The sequence below is a fragment of the Myotis nattereri genome, assembly GCF_964212035.1.
Source record: "Myotis nattereri genome assembly, chromosome: 8".
Lineage (NCBI taxonomy): Eukaryota > Metazoa > Chordata > Mammalia > Chiroptera > Vespertilionidae > Myotis > Myotis nattereri.
The window spans coordinates 42,615,271-42,631,225 of NC_138083.1; the positions used below are offsets into that span (position 1 = coordinate 42,615,271).

The window sequence follows — 15,955 nt, forward strand, 5'->3', positions numbered from 1 at the left end:
AATGTGAAGTGCTTTCCTCTGGGTCACTGGATTCACGGTCCTAAAACCTCAGAAGGTGGCCTATTCTGTTTCTTTCACATGTTTCTGACTCTGTATGTCCTTCCTCAAACTAGATGAGAATAAATAAACCAGAAGAGCCTCTTCAAAACTGTCCATCAGGGATTAGGAATAATTGTAAATGTTTTCAGATTGTTATTGATGACTGAGAATAAATCCTAGCACACAGTAGTTTAGTTTCCCACAAACATGTACATATGGAAATGCCCTAATTCCAGTCCAGACTGAGCTAATACTGAAACTCTTTGCTGTCCTTGTAGATAGGCGTAGGTTCTGAGCGTCTTACCCAAGCTACACAATTCTGGCCTAGAACATGGAAGCCCCAAAGATGACAGAGCTGCCTAAAATCCTTGTCTGAGGGAGCTTAGGAATGGGGCTTAGGAACATGGACCTAGGAAACTGGGCCTTCTCTGCGCAACTGCTGTACAGAGGTGCTCCTGTAGCTGCAGAAACCCTGCCCTCTGGGAGTTTGTAGAAGGAATGAGAACTTGTGTGAAAGGCCGGAACAAAAGCTTTCCTCCTGTCTGTCGCCTTAGGGCTCAGGTTTTGTGACTCTATCCACACTTCACCTAGTCAGTCCCCTGCTTAGGGTTATCCTTTAATCTGACCTTACATATGTTTAGGTTGATTACTCTCAATTCATATCTTAAATCCATATCTTTGCTTTGAACTCTCCATTCACATTGTGTCAAAGCCTATTTGCCATCACGTCTTGAATGACAGACATCTTAAACGGAACATGTCTAAAGCTTAACCTACACCTCTTTCTCTTGGAGTTTCTTGCCTCTAACTAAATGGCAACTACACCCTTCCAGTTGCTGGAGTCTTTCTTGACTCCACTCACCACATCCATTTTCTCAGCACATCCTGTCTGCTGTCCCTACAATGTAGATCCAAAATACAACCTCCAAAATTCTATCATTCTGGATTCATAGATTTCTAAATTTCTAGACTTACTAGGGTGAGCCACCAGTGTCATTCACCTGGAGTATTCCAGTAGCTGCTTAAATTCTCCTGCTTTGTTTCTCCCACCCCAGTCTGTTCTCAATATATCAGTCCAAATGATTCTTTTAAACATTAAATCCGTTCTTATCCTTCCTCTGCTTACAACTCAGTGAAAACACCATTGAGCTACCACTTAACTCTTGGACCTGCTGTCCTATATTGTCTCCCTCCCTTTCTCTACTCTATTCAAACTCACTCTCTTGCTTCTCCTTGAACACAGTAGGGTCTTTGTACCGCTGTTTACTCAACTTAGGTGGTCTCACAGATAAACCACATGACTTGCTCCCTCATCCCTCAAATGTTTGCTTAAAAGTCACCCTCTAATGAGTTCTCTGATGATGTCATTTAAAATTACCCCCTACATCTGCTCTCTGCTCCGGTATTGCCTGTCACTCTGCTTTGCTTTTTCTTTTCTCCAAAGCAACTATGACTATTGGGTGGCTGGATATACAGAGAGAGAAGTAAGTGTGTGTCTGTGTGTGTGTGTGTGTGTATCCTCATATAGAAAAATTCAGGAGGATAGGGAATTTTGCTGCTTTATCCTCTATACCTAGGAAAAAGGCTGGCCCATTTTAGCTGATTAATAAGTAGTTTTTGACTTAAGGAATAAAGATTCCAAAGAGTAAATGTACCAAGAAGAGAAGTAAAAGAACCTAAAAGCAGTGCCATGGTTTGTACCTTAAAGGGTGAGTATGTTTAGATTATATTCTTGTAAAAGTAAAGATAAATATAGATTTTTTTAAAAAAAGCCAAGTCCATTTTGTTCAGTAAGAGTCTTTTAAATTAAATCAGAAATTCCAAATTAGGTCTGGTAGAAACCACTTCAAAGCACAGTCTTACAGGAATGCAACTAAAAAAAGGAAAGAATGAAAAGTCGGGTATGTATAAGGAACATCTTAGTTGAAAGCCAATGCCTGTGCGGAAAATTAGTAAAAGGAAAGGAGATAGAGAAATTTGTTTTTCTCCTGTGCCTCTTGTTTTGGAAGATAAATCATTGTTGACTTCAATTTGATCTTTATTTATTTTGTGAGGAAAAAGACAATTTGTTTTTCATTTTCTCTATATAAGTATAAACATTAATTAAAGCATCACTTGGTTGCATTTAATGAGATGCCTTCTTAATTTCATGTATCAGATTCTGATAACCTTTCTGAGTCATATTTAGCACACAACATCTTTGTTTTTATAAACCTCATGTTCTCAAAAAATTGGTAATCCTTACATTGTCTCTAATACTGGTTCCTTAACTTGGCCATTACAAGGACTAGTAAAATAAATTTTTACAAAATAAAAGGCTAAATAGCATCATCAGCTTTTGTTTTTGCTACTATTGTGGTCACAATTATTTCATAAATGAAAGGACACTTTAACACTTAAAAATATAGAAAAACCACCTTTGAGTAAAAGACAGTTTTATTGCCCTTATTTTCATCATTTTACCATGGATTTATTGTGCTGCCACTAGTCTGAAGTGCAGAATTTGGGAATGGCTCATCTATATTGTGGAGATTCACATTTATTGAATATATAAATTTAACTAGGATACTTAGAAAAGAATAACTAGTTAATATAATGGTAGGAGGCCTTGAAGGACAAAATGAGGTTACCAAAATAGTAGCTACTCAAAAACATTTTTAAGGTAAAGTTAAAAGAGTTCCAGAAATAAACATAATTAAGAAATTGACCTTCATATTCTTTTGATATTCCCATATTTTTATTGCATAACAATAGCTTTTATTGAGTACTTACTATTTGCCAACTTTTCTATAAAGAGCCAAATTAAAAATATTTTCAGCTTTGTAGACAAATTACTCAGCTCTCTGTTGGAATAGGAAAACAGCCATATACATTTGTAAATACATAAAATAATTAGTATAGCTGTGTTCCAATCAAACTGTTTACAAAATCAGGTGACTAGATAGGTTTAGCCCACAGATCATAGTTTGCCTGCCCCCTGTGTTAGGGTATTTCCGGGCACTTACAAGTCCTTTGAATGTCAATAGCATTAATTGTCTGTTGTTTTTTTAAATTAAATCTTTATTGTTCAGATTATTACAGTTGTTCCTCTTTTTTCCCCCCCATAGCTCCCCTCCACCTGGTTCCCACCCTACCCTCTGCCCTTACCCCCGCCCCACTGTCCTCATCCATAGGTGTACGATTTTTGTCCAGTCTCTTCCCGTACCCTCCACACCCCTTTCTCCCCGAGAATTGTCAGTCCACTCCCTTTCTATGCCCGATTCTATTATATTCACCAGTTTATTCTGTTCATCAGATTATTTATTCACTTGATTTTTAGATTCACTTTTTGATAGATATGTATTTGTTGTTCATAATTTTTATCTTTACCTTTTTCTTCTTCTTCCTCCTTTTCTTAAAGGATACCTTTCAGCATTTCATATAATACTGCATTGGTGGTGATGAACTCCTTTAGCTTTTCCTTATCTGTGAAGCTCTTTATCTGACCTTCAATTCTGAATGATAGCTTTGCTGGGTAAAGTAATCTTGGTTGTAGGTTCTTGCTATTCATCACTTTAATATTTCTTGCCATTCCCTTCTGGCCTGCATAGTTTCTATTGAGAAATCAGCTGACAATCGTATGGGTACTCCCTTGTAGGTAACTGACTTTTTTTCTCTTGCTGCTTTTAAGATTCTCTCTTTGTCTTTTGCTCTTGGCATTTTATTTATTTATTTATTTTTAAATATATTTTTTATTGATATTTTACAGAGAGGAAGGGAGAGAGATAGAGAGTTAGAAACATTGATGAGAGAGAAACATCGATCAGCTGCCTCCTGCACATCCCCCACTGGGGATGTGCCCGCAACCCAGGTACATGCCCTTGACCGGAATCGAACCTGGGACCCTTCAGTCCGCAAGTCGACGCTCTATCTCCACTGAGCCAAACCGGTTTTGGCACTCTTGGCATTTTAATTATGATGTGTCTTGGTGTGGTCCTCTTTGGACTCCTTTTGTTTGGGGTTCTCTGCGCTTCCTGGACTTGTAAGTCTATTTCTTTCACCAGGTAGGGGAAGTTTTCTGTCATTATTTCTAAAAATAGGTTTTCAATATCTTGCTCTCTCTCTTCTTCTGGCACCCCTATAATTCGGATGTTGGTCCGCTTGAAGTTGTCCCAGAGGCTCCTTACACTATCTTCATATTTTTGGTTTCTTTTTTCCTTTTGCTTTTTTGGTTGGGTGTTTTTTGCTTCTTCGTATTTCAAATCTTTGACTTGATTCTTATGATCCTCTAGTCTGCTGTTTGATCTCTGTATAATATTCTTTATTTCAGTCAGTGTATTCTTAATTTCTAATTGGTCCTTTTTCATATCCTCGAGGGTCTCACCAGATTTATCGAGGGTCTCACTAAATTTATCAGCGGTTTCTAGAAAATTCTTGAAAAACCTTATAACCGTGTTTTTGAACTCTATATCCAGTAGTTTGCTTTCCTCCATTTCTGTCATTTGTGACCTGTTTCTTTGTCTCCGCATTTTGGCTGCTTCCCTGTGTTGATAGAGTGGCTTTCTGTGCTAGGTGTCCTATAGGGCCCAGTGGCTCAGCCTCCCTAATTACCTGAGGTGGACACTCTTGGTGCACCCCTTTGTGGGCTTAGTGTACAGTCCTGTTGTAGTTAAGCCTTGATTGTTGTTGGTATCACTGGGAGGAATTGACCTCCAGGCCAATTGGCTATGAGAATCAGCTGTGTCTACAGTGGGAGAACTTCTGTACTGGAGACACCCTTATGGGGCAAGACTTGCTTCAGTGGGGCTTTGGTGCTTACTGAGTCTGCCCCCTGAGTGTGTCCCTTATGGATCTGAGGAGTTGTAACCTGGATGGTCCCACTCTGACCACTGGGTACACTGGCTCTTGGATCTCTAAGGAGGTGCTAATCTAGCCTCTGCCTAAGGCTACCCAGCAGGAGCTACGGAGAGATCTGCAGATTCCTCTTCTTTGTTTGGGTTTGGAGGTGTCCAAATGAGGCCCAGCTGTGAAGTAGTGCAAGCTGCTGTGGGGCCTTGGGCCTTCTTTTGGATGTTCTGGGTCTCTCTGACCCCGCTGCAGTTTGTTAGGTAATTTTAGATTGCAAAGGGCCAGGCCATTCATATGCAAAAGCCTCTGCGCACAGCTTGGGTGGGGCGGGGTCTCAGGGAATCAACAGGGCGGAGCAAGCAGCTATGGCAGATCCTCAGCCCTGCCCTAAGAGGCCCCAGGTCTCAGTGTCCCGCGGTAATCGGTAATTGCTGCAAGCACCTCTGAGAGAAAGCCACCCTCGAGTTCCGCCCGATGCCAGACAGTCCAGTTTCTCCCCCTATGAGTCTGGGTCCCCAGAGACTCACCCGGAACTGGAGTTCAGAGCAGTCGGGAGCTTGTGTCTCCCTCCTGATTGAAAAAGACAACCACATCCTCAGTTGCCAGCCCTTTCCGTGTGCGCCTCTGTACCTCTGCACTTTACTTCCGCACCTCCTCTGAGTCTCAGTGTGCTTTTCTCTTTCCTTCTAGTTGTAGAATTTCCACTCAGCCAGCCTTCCTGTGGTTCTGGATGATGTCCGTTTTGTCTTTTAGTTGTAGTTTTGAAGTGGTTGTGTGAGGCAGGTGTTTACCTATGCCGCCATCTTGGTTTCTCTCAATTGTCTGTTCTTTTAATTGTTGAAAAAAATGATTGCACATAGTAAAGTTCAATAGTACAAAAAGCTTTATAGTGAGAAGTGAATCCTCCAGCCATGAGCTCTGCTCCCTTGGTCCCTTCTCTAGGTCAGCACTGCTACCGGTTTCTTGGAAATTTTTCCTCAAAGTTAACTCTGTATATATAAGAACAAACACATACTCTTGCTAATTAAAATAGTATCATACAGGACATACACTGTTCTGTATCTTACTTTTTTTTTCATGTGAGTACACACATAAATACTCATGTTAATTTTTTCATTATATTTTATATAAGTACAAGAAAGAGTAGAAAAATGTGTCTGATCTTCCTATTCCCAAGTTACAAGTAAAAATTTTGATCAAAATCAAGGCCAGATTTCTCACACATCAAGTTTCTAGATTTCTCTCATTCTCCTAATTTAGTAGCCATAGAAGCTGAGTTGGACATGGGAATAAAGAGGAATCCCTGGTGATGGCAGAAGAATGAAGAAAGAACAGTAGCATTCATAATGTAAATAGTTTTTCACCACTCAACACCCCATGTTTTATTTTCTACAACAGCTCTGGGGCCAAACATAGAGCAGGCATATCATCTAATCTATCTATCTATCTATCTATCTATCTATCTATCTATCTATATCTATAGACATTATATCTATAGATATAGATATATAAATATATAGATATAGATAGATATAAAAGCCTAAGTGACCAAAGGACCAGTCGACTGGTCACTATGATGCACACTGACCACCAGGGGGCAGATGCTCAATGCAGGAGCTGCCCCCTAGTGATCAGTGCACTCCCACAGCCAACCTCCCGTGGTCCCTCCCCCCAGCCGGCCAGCCCCAGTTGGCCCTGATCAGGACTGGGCAAGATAGCCCCGATCACCCCCAATTGCTGGCCAGGCTGAGGGACCCCACCCATGCACAAATTCGTGCACCAGGCCTCTAGTATTGAAGAAAATTGTTAACTTGAATTAATTTCATTATTTTCAGTTGTCTGGACTTGGAGCAATGTTCTCTTAAGGTCTTGGAGCCTGAAGGAAGCCCAAGCCTATGTTTACTGAAGCTATTGGGTGAAAAAGGTTGTACAGTCACAGAGCTGAGTGACTTCCTGCAGACTATGGAACACACTGAAGTTCTTCAGCTTCTCAGCCCCCCAGGTAGGTTTTTCCCTTGGGTATGTTCTCCAGGAGTTCATGGAAACAAACGTGGAGGGAACTATCATACTTGACCAGAAGAATTGTGTTAAATATTTTGGGCCCTGGCCAGTGTTGCTCAGTTGGTTGGATATTGTCCCATACACCAAAAGGTTACTGGTTTAGACTCCCAGTCAGGGCACATGCACCGGTTTCAGCTCGATTGATCCCTGGTGGGAGGCACACGGGGGATGGCGGATCGATGTTTTACTCTAACATGGATGTTTCTCTCTCCATCTCCCTTTCCCTTCCTCTCAAAATCAGTAAAAATACTTTTGGAAAAAGTAAATGTATGGAGCTTCATTTTCCCCCCAAGTTGACACATATAAAGGACATATATAAAGCAAATACGGTACATAAACATAGATTGGATTGTCGTTCAAAAAAATCAGCTATTCAAGACATTTGGGACAAGTGGAATAATTTGAATATAACCTGCAATTAGATATTAGATAGTAGATATATCTAATGTGATAATGGTATTGTACTTCTATAGAAGAATGTCTTTATTCCAAGGAGATGCATGCTAAAGTATTTAGGGGTAAGATTTCTGTTAAAACAGTATAGCCAAAAAAATAAATATACACATATTTCTTGATATATATGTGTGTATATTAATGAGATAAAGCAAGTATGACAAATATTCATTGTTTATGATTTTTGTCAACACGATGCTTTTGAAATGTTGATTGACTCAACCATGTGATTTTTTTTCCTGAGTATATGAATATTGAGTGAGGTTTCTCACTTCCAAAGTTAGATGTGAGGAACAGGAAACAGTGCCTGTCATCCACAACTACAGGTAGAAGTAGTCAACTACAGCAGTGTCGGGCAGAAGGGACCAAGTCGGCTCCGTCTTCTGATGGCAGCAGCACTGCACACCTTCTTTCTCAGTTTGCCATTTAAAGCAAAGAAGCCAGTCAAGATTTGGAGGGCCGTGGACTAAGGACTCTGTGCTCTCTGTTTTACATGGTTTTGCTGTATGCAATTACACAACAAACTTGTTTGTGATAATATTTTTAAGTTAACAGGATGAATGTAAAGTTATAATTCAGGTCTTTTTTTTTTTAAATATATTTTATTGATTTTTTACAGAGAAGAAGGGAGAGGGATAGAGAGTTAGAAATATCGATGAGAGAGATCGATCAGCTGCCTCCTGCACGCCCCCCACTGGGGATGTGCCCGCAACCAAGGTACATTCCCCCTTGACCGGAATCGAACCTGGAACCCTTGAGTCCGCAAGCTGACGCTCTATCCACTGAGCCAAACCGGTTCGGCAGGTCTTATTTTTTACTTTGTCAGTTTTGGGGTTGGAGAAGTAAGGGCACATGGTAGTCATGTGCTATCAGTTACATTGACCAGAAACCTCAGCTCAGATTGACATAATAAAGCAGATTGGGCTTCAAGAGAGGAGGCAGGGACAGCCCTGTTTTCAAGGAGTTGGTTCATTTTCATCTTTGCTCTTCTTTTCTTATCGTTGACTTTCCCCTAAGAGTGACTTTGTGCATATGCACAAGATATCTACTAGCTGTTGTTGCATTCATCTTTGTCCCAGCAAAAATCCTAAGATTCTTATAGTTAATTAACTTTGGTCATGTGCCTGTCCCTACACCTGTCACTCTAGCCAGGGAAATGGAATGTGCTGAACTGCCCGGCTTAGAGCCAGGAGTCCAGTTGGGTTGAGTCAGCTTTCCACAAAGCACACCAAACAAAGTCTGCACATGGATCACCAAACGAAAGTGGGTCTGTTGGAAGGAGAAAGGAAGTAACAGATGCTGGGGAGGTTACTAAAATACCTACTACAAATGGAAAGGATCCTGGATTATGAGTCAGGAAACTTGGACTTTCAGGTTATCTTCTGCTTTACAAGACCAAATGCAGATGATAAAATAGGCCTCCTATAAATGCCTCCTTTGTGTTATAACTGAATTGGATGCTTGAAGTGCTTCTCATTGCCTCTTCATAACAAATATATAGAGAGTAAATTTTATCTGACCTCCAGTTTTTTCCTTTTCAGTGTCTTCTTGAATTTTGATGAAAATGAACACTAGAAATATTTTGTTTTCTCTTTTTGTAGTAATGCACTTTCATAGGAGAACTTTCATAGTTCTTATTTCACAAACAGTCCAATGATTTTTCTCTGATTGTCTTTATAAAGAGGTCTGTTTTGAGTAAGTTGATTGTCAAAAATGCTGTGAGCCTATGAACAGGCCTTTCAAGCCTAAATGCAGGAAGCAGAGAAAGTGTTAGCTTTCTTTCAGTCTTGCTTTGCCATATTCCATTCCAGTGGTTAGTGGATGACAGCCAGAGATAGCCAAAGGTAATGGCTGTAGTACAGTTCTCTGTTTTTGAGAAGCTGATCAAGTTTCTTTTATGTATTTGAGTAGTCCAGAAGGAACTGGGCAACGTCCCCCCATCTCTGACTGGAGCAATTCCCTTGATTAGGAGCTGACTTCAGTGGTCCCTCACTTAGCATGAGGTCTGAGTTGAGGGTAACTCACACCAAGGAGCTTGTAGTCCGTGGGCTCTGACACCTGATTTGTTTTCTGAAGGAATACCACAGAACTGAGGTTGTACCCTCTTCTGCTTTCTCTCAAACTGGGCTTTTCCACAGCTCCTGGGTGGCCAGCTTGTCCCTCAGTCTGGTCTTGCCTCTACTTTGTTAGAGAAATGGTTTAGTTTTTATGCTTGGGTGGTGTCCATCCCCATTTTCTAGCACTAATTGTTTCCCTACTTTTTGTTTCCTTGGTCATTTCAGGGGGAATTGGAAGGGGACAGGGGCTTTAAATAAATGTGTTGAAATTGTTTGAACCAAAAGTCCATGTTTTTTTAGACCTTTTCTAATTTTCATTAAAAAATCAAAAACTCTGATCCCAAAGCAATCAATATTGGTCTCTGTATCCTTAGTAAATGTAGGTAAACTTAGATGTGGTGTTCTTATTTGTTTATTTTGTTTCCATTGAACCATTTTGACTGCATATTTATAGGCTGTATCAGTTAGAGTTATGTAGATCATGACGAAATGGTTGCCAAGGGAGGAATGCCCTGATCTGGAATTGGTTTAGCAGAGGCTGGACAATGGCGGGTATTTATAGAGAATTAACATTTTACATGTGGGTTTTATTAGGTGAATCCTAAGGTTCTTCCTAACTCCAGTTTTATGATGTTGCCATTTTCATCATATATAATAAAAGCGTAGTATACAAATTATGCTCTCAGGCAGTTGTTTGACCAGGAGATCAGGAGTTCAACCGCTTGCTATGATGTGCACTGACCACCAGGGGGCGACACGGAACATGGCGGGCGTCAGTAATACGCTGCAATCTCTTGCCGGCTACCTGGGGGCAGGGGTGATGGGGTGGAGGTGCAGTGAGAATACGGGGTGGCCAAGCTCCCTCTCACTCCCCCCTGCTGCCCTCCCCCGGGATGCCAGGGCTTGCATTCTGGGGAAACCCCCATGCTCAGGTGCAGGGCGCCTGCGAGGAGTCCGCCCTGCACCCATGTGGCGGCCTCTTCCAGGTGAGCCAGGACCGCAGGGGCTCGTCGGGCTCCCCGGGGTTCGCATAGAAGCCGCTCTGTGAGGCTGGCCAGGAGAGAGCACACTGCCCGCCCGGCTTCCGTGCAGCGCCACTGTGTGGCTCAGAGGCCCACGCTGAGCCCCATCCCATGGCGTCTGGCCATGCTCACCGCATCTCCGTGTGGGGACTTGGGCGCTGTGACTCAGGCGGAAGCGGGTACATGGGGGCCCAGGTGCTGCCCAGGGCCCAGAGGTCAGCTGGGACCTGCCCTTCCATGCCAGACGCTCGGGCTTCCTCGCTGGCCAGGCCTAGGGACCGCACCCGTACACGGATTTCATGCACTGGGCCTCTAGTTCGTCATATAAAAGGTGCTTCACTCCCCATACGTATTGGGTGGCATGTGAGACCTCCTTTCCGTTTGCCCCACCCCTTTTTTATTTCATAGCACTTCACTTTTTTCTCTAGTCCTTTGTAGCACACTCATTGTTATGTTTCTAATATCAATTTTAATTTTTTTATTGTCTCTAAAACAAGAGCAAATATTGTTGAATATTATTTTTTAGTATCCAAAAAACCTCTACTTCACATTTTATCTTCACATTGTGAAGGAACAGAAGAGTACTGTTCTGAACATTCAAAATTTAAAGGTGAGCAAACATTTGTGTGGAACATGAAGTTTCCAGAAGTTATCATTTGGCTAGAATCACAGTTATTGATAAAGGTAGGTTAGAACCCAGGCCTGCTGACCCTGATCTGAACTGTGTCATTCCCATGACACTGGGAAATTTCTGAGTTGTTTGGGAAACTTAGTTATAGATTATTACCTCAGTTGCCTTTTTGACCCATGGACTTCCATTTTTTTCTTCTTGCCACATTAAAAAGTACTCAAATACTAGATCATATTTCTAAAGGACTTTTCTTGTTTCATGAGTGGCAGAAATTTTCGAAGTAAAAATACCAAGAAGGGAAAGGAGGCAAAGGTGGAATGGATGGAATAAGGGTAAGGAAGAAGCAGAGATAGAAAGGGAGCAGTGAATGAGGTCAGAAAGAGTGTGTCTCCGCACCAGGGTGTTCAGGGTCACTGGGCAGCGCAGGAGGATAAGGGATGCGATGAGCCTAGGGTTAGCCACAGTAGGTGCACATGTGAATTGACTTAGAAGGACATACATGGACATACTTTGATTGTGTGATGGGGGCAGATTGTGAGAGGAAGGGGAATGGCATTTATTCTGCACACTGTGGGGCACTCTTCAATGATAGCTTAGAAATTTTCAGAATAACTTTGAGGAAGAGTTTTAGATGAAAACTGATGGAAAAATTTTTTGGTTCATGGCCTCTGAAAATAGATGGATGCACTGTAGTGGATATAATAGATCTGTTCCTGAGAAAGCTGTTTATAAATTACATCTATATTTAAGTTCTTTGTGTGAGAGAATAACTTAAAGATACCAAAGATGAATCCATTATTCAACTCAAGAATTACCCTAATTTTTCTATGTTGGTGTATGTTGAAAGCACAATCCTCGTGTTCCATCATACCTAGTCAAATTCCCCCTGGCTTCCAAGAAACCAAGTAATCTCTGACTTCTTTGCAGATGTTATCTGAAAATAGGCCTGTTTGCCAGGAAGCTATGTATTTGCCCTCCCCCCCCTTATTTTTTGTTTTGTTTCGTTAATTCTCACCCGAGGATATTTTTTCCATGGCTTTTCAGAGAGAATGAAAGGAGGGGAGGAGGGAAAAAGAGAGAGAAACATTGATGTGAGAGAGTCACATTGATTGGTTGCCTCCCAAGCATGCCCCGACCAGAGTCTGGGATAGAACCTGCAACCCAAGAATGTGCCTTTAACCAGGAATCGAACCCATGACCCTTTGGTTCGAGGGCCAACATTTTAACCACTGAGCAACACTGGCCAGGGCTGCATTCACCCTATAAAATAGGACTTTCGTATGCCTTGCTACACCCTCCACAGCACTGTGCCATCTTCTTTCCTTACCTTTGTTCAGCACCTCTAACTGTGGGCAGTGCGAGGGTGGTTACAGGTTGAACATGGTTCCCTGTCACACAACACTCTGTAGGAGGAAGGAAATATGTGTGGTTAAAACATGGGAGGTATTGTGACTTCTCTTCTTTACTAAAGCGGTTTCCAAATCACATTTTTCCTTTCAGTTCTCAGTCTTTGAAGCAATAGATAATAAATACATGTATTTGCTTGCTTGTTAAAGACTAGACAAGTAAAATTGTTGGTACAGGACAGACGTGTAAACTTTGAGTTTGAATGCACATTAAAAATCGTTTAGGCCGAAACTGGTTTGGCTCAGTGGATAGAGCGTCGGCCTGCGGACTGAAAGGTCCCAGGTTAGATTCCGGTCAAGGGCATGTACCTGGGTTGCGGGCATATCCCCAGTGGGAGATGTGCAGGAGGCAGCTGATCGATGTTTCTCTCTCATCGATGTTTCTAACTCTCTATCTCTTTCCCTTCCTCTCTGTAAAAAAATCAATAAAATATATTTTTAAAAAAATCGTTTAGACTTGTCTCCCACACCATGGAAGGATACCTTTATTTTTTAAAAATATATTTTTATTGATTTCAGAAAGTAAGGGAGAGGGAAGATAGAAACATCAATGATGAGAGAGGATCATTGATTGGCTGCCTCCTGCATGTCTCCTACCGGGGGTCGAGCCTCAACCCAGGCACGTGCCCTTGACTGGAATCAAACCTGGAACCCTTTAGGCCGCAAGCTGACGCTCTATCCACTGAGCCAAACCAGCTAGGGCAAGGAAGGATACCTTTAAAACATTCTGGCCTTATGAGCCCTTTCCACTAATGTCATTCATTCCTTGCTAAGTCACTCTAGGGCAGTGGTTCTCAACCTTCTGGCCCTTTAAATACAGTTCCTCATGTTGTGACCCAACCATAAAATTATTTTCGTTGCTACTTCATAATTGTAATGTTGCTACTGTTATGAATCGTAATGTAACTATCTGATATGCAGGATGGTCTCAGGCGACCCCTGTGAAAGGGTCATTTGACCGCCAAAGGTGTTGTGACCCACAGGTTGAGAACCACTGCTCTAGGGAGAAAGCCATTTAACTTCCATTGCGCTTGTTTCTTTTCTCTTTGTATAACAGCAGAGAATATTTGCCATGGTAAGTTGAGAAGCACTGTCGTGATGCAAGACATCGCACACTGCCTGACATGCTCCCTCCAGTGAGAGCTCACTGTGGTGGAAGCTGGGTTAGCATGGGAGGTTCATTAGCACTAGGAATTGGAGGTGGGGCCTTTGGGATGTGATTAGGTCATGAGGTGGAGCCCCCATGAGTGGGATTAGTGTCCTTATAAAAGGGACTTAAGAGAGGACACTTTTCCTTCCCTCTATGTGAGATCACAGCATGAAGACAGTAGTCTGTGAACCAGGAAGTGGGTCTTCACCAGACACTGAGCCTGGAGGGACCTTGGTCGTGGAGTTCCCAACCTTCAGAACTGGAGGAAATAAATGTGTGTTGTGTGTTGTTTAAGCCAAAAAAACAATCACTGAACTATGTGAGGTGGCAGATGTGTTAATTAGCCTGATTTACTTGATTGTGGTAGTCATTTGACAATGTGTACATATATTAAATCATGTGGTACATGTTAAATATATACAATTTTTACTTGTCAATTATGCCTCAATAAGCTTAGAGGAAAAGGAGTCACTGGGATAACAAAAGTATGAGGATTTTAAAGCCCAAGAAAACCCTTATTTGCATACTAGTTCTGCTATTTTAACAGTGGAACAAAGAAATCATCTCAGGTTAAATAATTTACCCAAGTTAATTTACTGAAAATTACTTAACTTCATTTTCATTGTAACATAGATCTCATTAATATCTAACTCACATTGTTATTTTGAAGGTAAGATCAAAATGTCTGGCCCATATAAAGCAGTCAGGAAATTGCTGCTACAATAATTGTTTTTATTATTGTATATTCATTCAACAAATACGTGTTGAACACTGTCATTATGCGCCAGGCGCTGTGGTATGCGTCGGGTAAACTGGTGACTAAGAAAAACAAGGTCATTGCTTCCGCAAAGCTTACAGTTTAGTAGATGAGACAGAAATTAAGAAACAGGGGTTTCAGGTGATTAGTACAATGAAGACCACAAAGCAGAGTGGATGTAGTAGAGAACCAGGTGGAATAGCTCATTTAGAGACATTTCCCAAAGAAGCTGGAGAATCTGCCATGGAACAGTGGGGGCTGGAGGGAAAATCCAGCAGGGGACTAGTAAGTGGAAAGGCAGATAGCCCTAACCGGTTTGGCTCGGTGGGTAGAGCTTCGGCCTGCAGACTGAAGGGTTGCAGGTTCGATTCCAGTCAGGGGCATGTGCCTTGGTTGTGTGCAGTAGGGGGTGTGCAGGAGGCAGCTGGTCGATGTTTCTCTCTCATCGATGTTTCTAACTCTCTGTCCCTCTCCCTTCCTCTCTGTAAAAAATCAATGAAATATATTTTTTAAAAAAAAAGAAAGAAAGAAAGAAAGGCAGACAATAGCGTGTTTTCCGAAGGAAAGAGGACCAAAGTGGCTGGAGTGTGGTGAGCCAGGAGGAGGAGAATAGTAGGGACGAAGTCAAAGAGATCCGTTCATGAGGGCTTTAGGGTATGGTAAGGAGTTTGGATTTTTCTAAGTACAATGGGAGGGCAGTAGAGGATTTTAATTGGAGTCGTGATTTGGATTAATTCACGTTTTCAAAATACATTGGTCTGCTGGTTAGAAGTGAGGACACAACTTAGCAGGCTGTAACAGTAGTTTAGTCAAGAGCAGGTGGTGGCTTGGGTTAAGATTATGCCATTGAAGGTGATGAGACCTGGAAAAGCTTAACTGCAGGACCTGAAGGTAAATTCCCTGTGGAGAGAGACAAGGAAGGAGGGATTCAGGGTTGCCTGCTAAATTTTTGTCCTGCGTCGGGCACATGGGTGTAGGCTGGAAGCCATTCTCCCGGTGATGGGGAAGAGCACAGCGTCTGGGGGCGGGCGGGAGATACACTGTTCAGGAAGGAGTTGGGACATGCTAGGTTTGAGATGGCTATAAGACATCCACATTTTAAAGCCAGTTTAGTCACAATTCCTGTATTTTTCAGAATAATACTTGTTCCCTTCTATTGTTGCAACTTTATTTCCTCTTGTCTCACCTAAACTTTGAAATTCAGAGTCTCTGAATCTTAAAGTTGTGCTGTAAGTCTCTCCTGGCATTAAAATACACTCTTGTGAATTCACTGGCTTACATTTCTACCAACGTGTATTATAGGATTCAGGGAAACTGTTATGTTATCCACCCTTGCTAACTTGGCTTCAATATAAAGATTTACTCTCCCCTGGCAAAAGTTTGAAATTCTTTTTTGAGAGGCTCTACTCTATTTACTAAAGATTTTCTAGGGTTTCTTCTGGCCATTAAAAGTAATAAATATTTACTCATTTTGGATTTTGGTCTTATATGGTATCTTTCTGGCATGATTTCACATAGCTATTTTACCTTACCTGTGATTTTTTTCCGTAGA

General features: G+C 41.7%; 1 protein-coding gene across 2 annotated transcripts in view; it reads left to right on the forward strand.

The window, feature by feature from the left end:
• Nucleotides 1-15,955, forward strand: part of MALT1 (MALT1 paracaspase) — a gene marked incomplete at its 5' end in the record, with an annotated part of 55,564 nt that overhangs the window by 2,986 nt on the left and 36,623 nt on the right. For both annotated transcript variants that reach the window (XM_081096864.1, XM_081096865.1), the window contains one exon: nt 6,702-6,868. In XM_081096864.1, the coding sequence (XP_080952990.1) occupies nt 6,702-6,868 (167 nt within the window). The remainder of the gene's footprint in view (nt 1-6,701; nt 6,869-15,955) is intronic.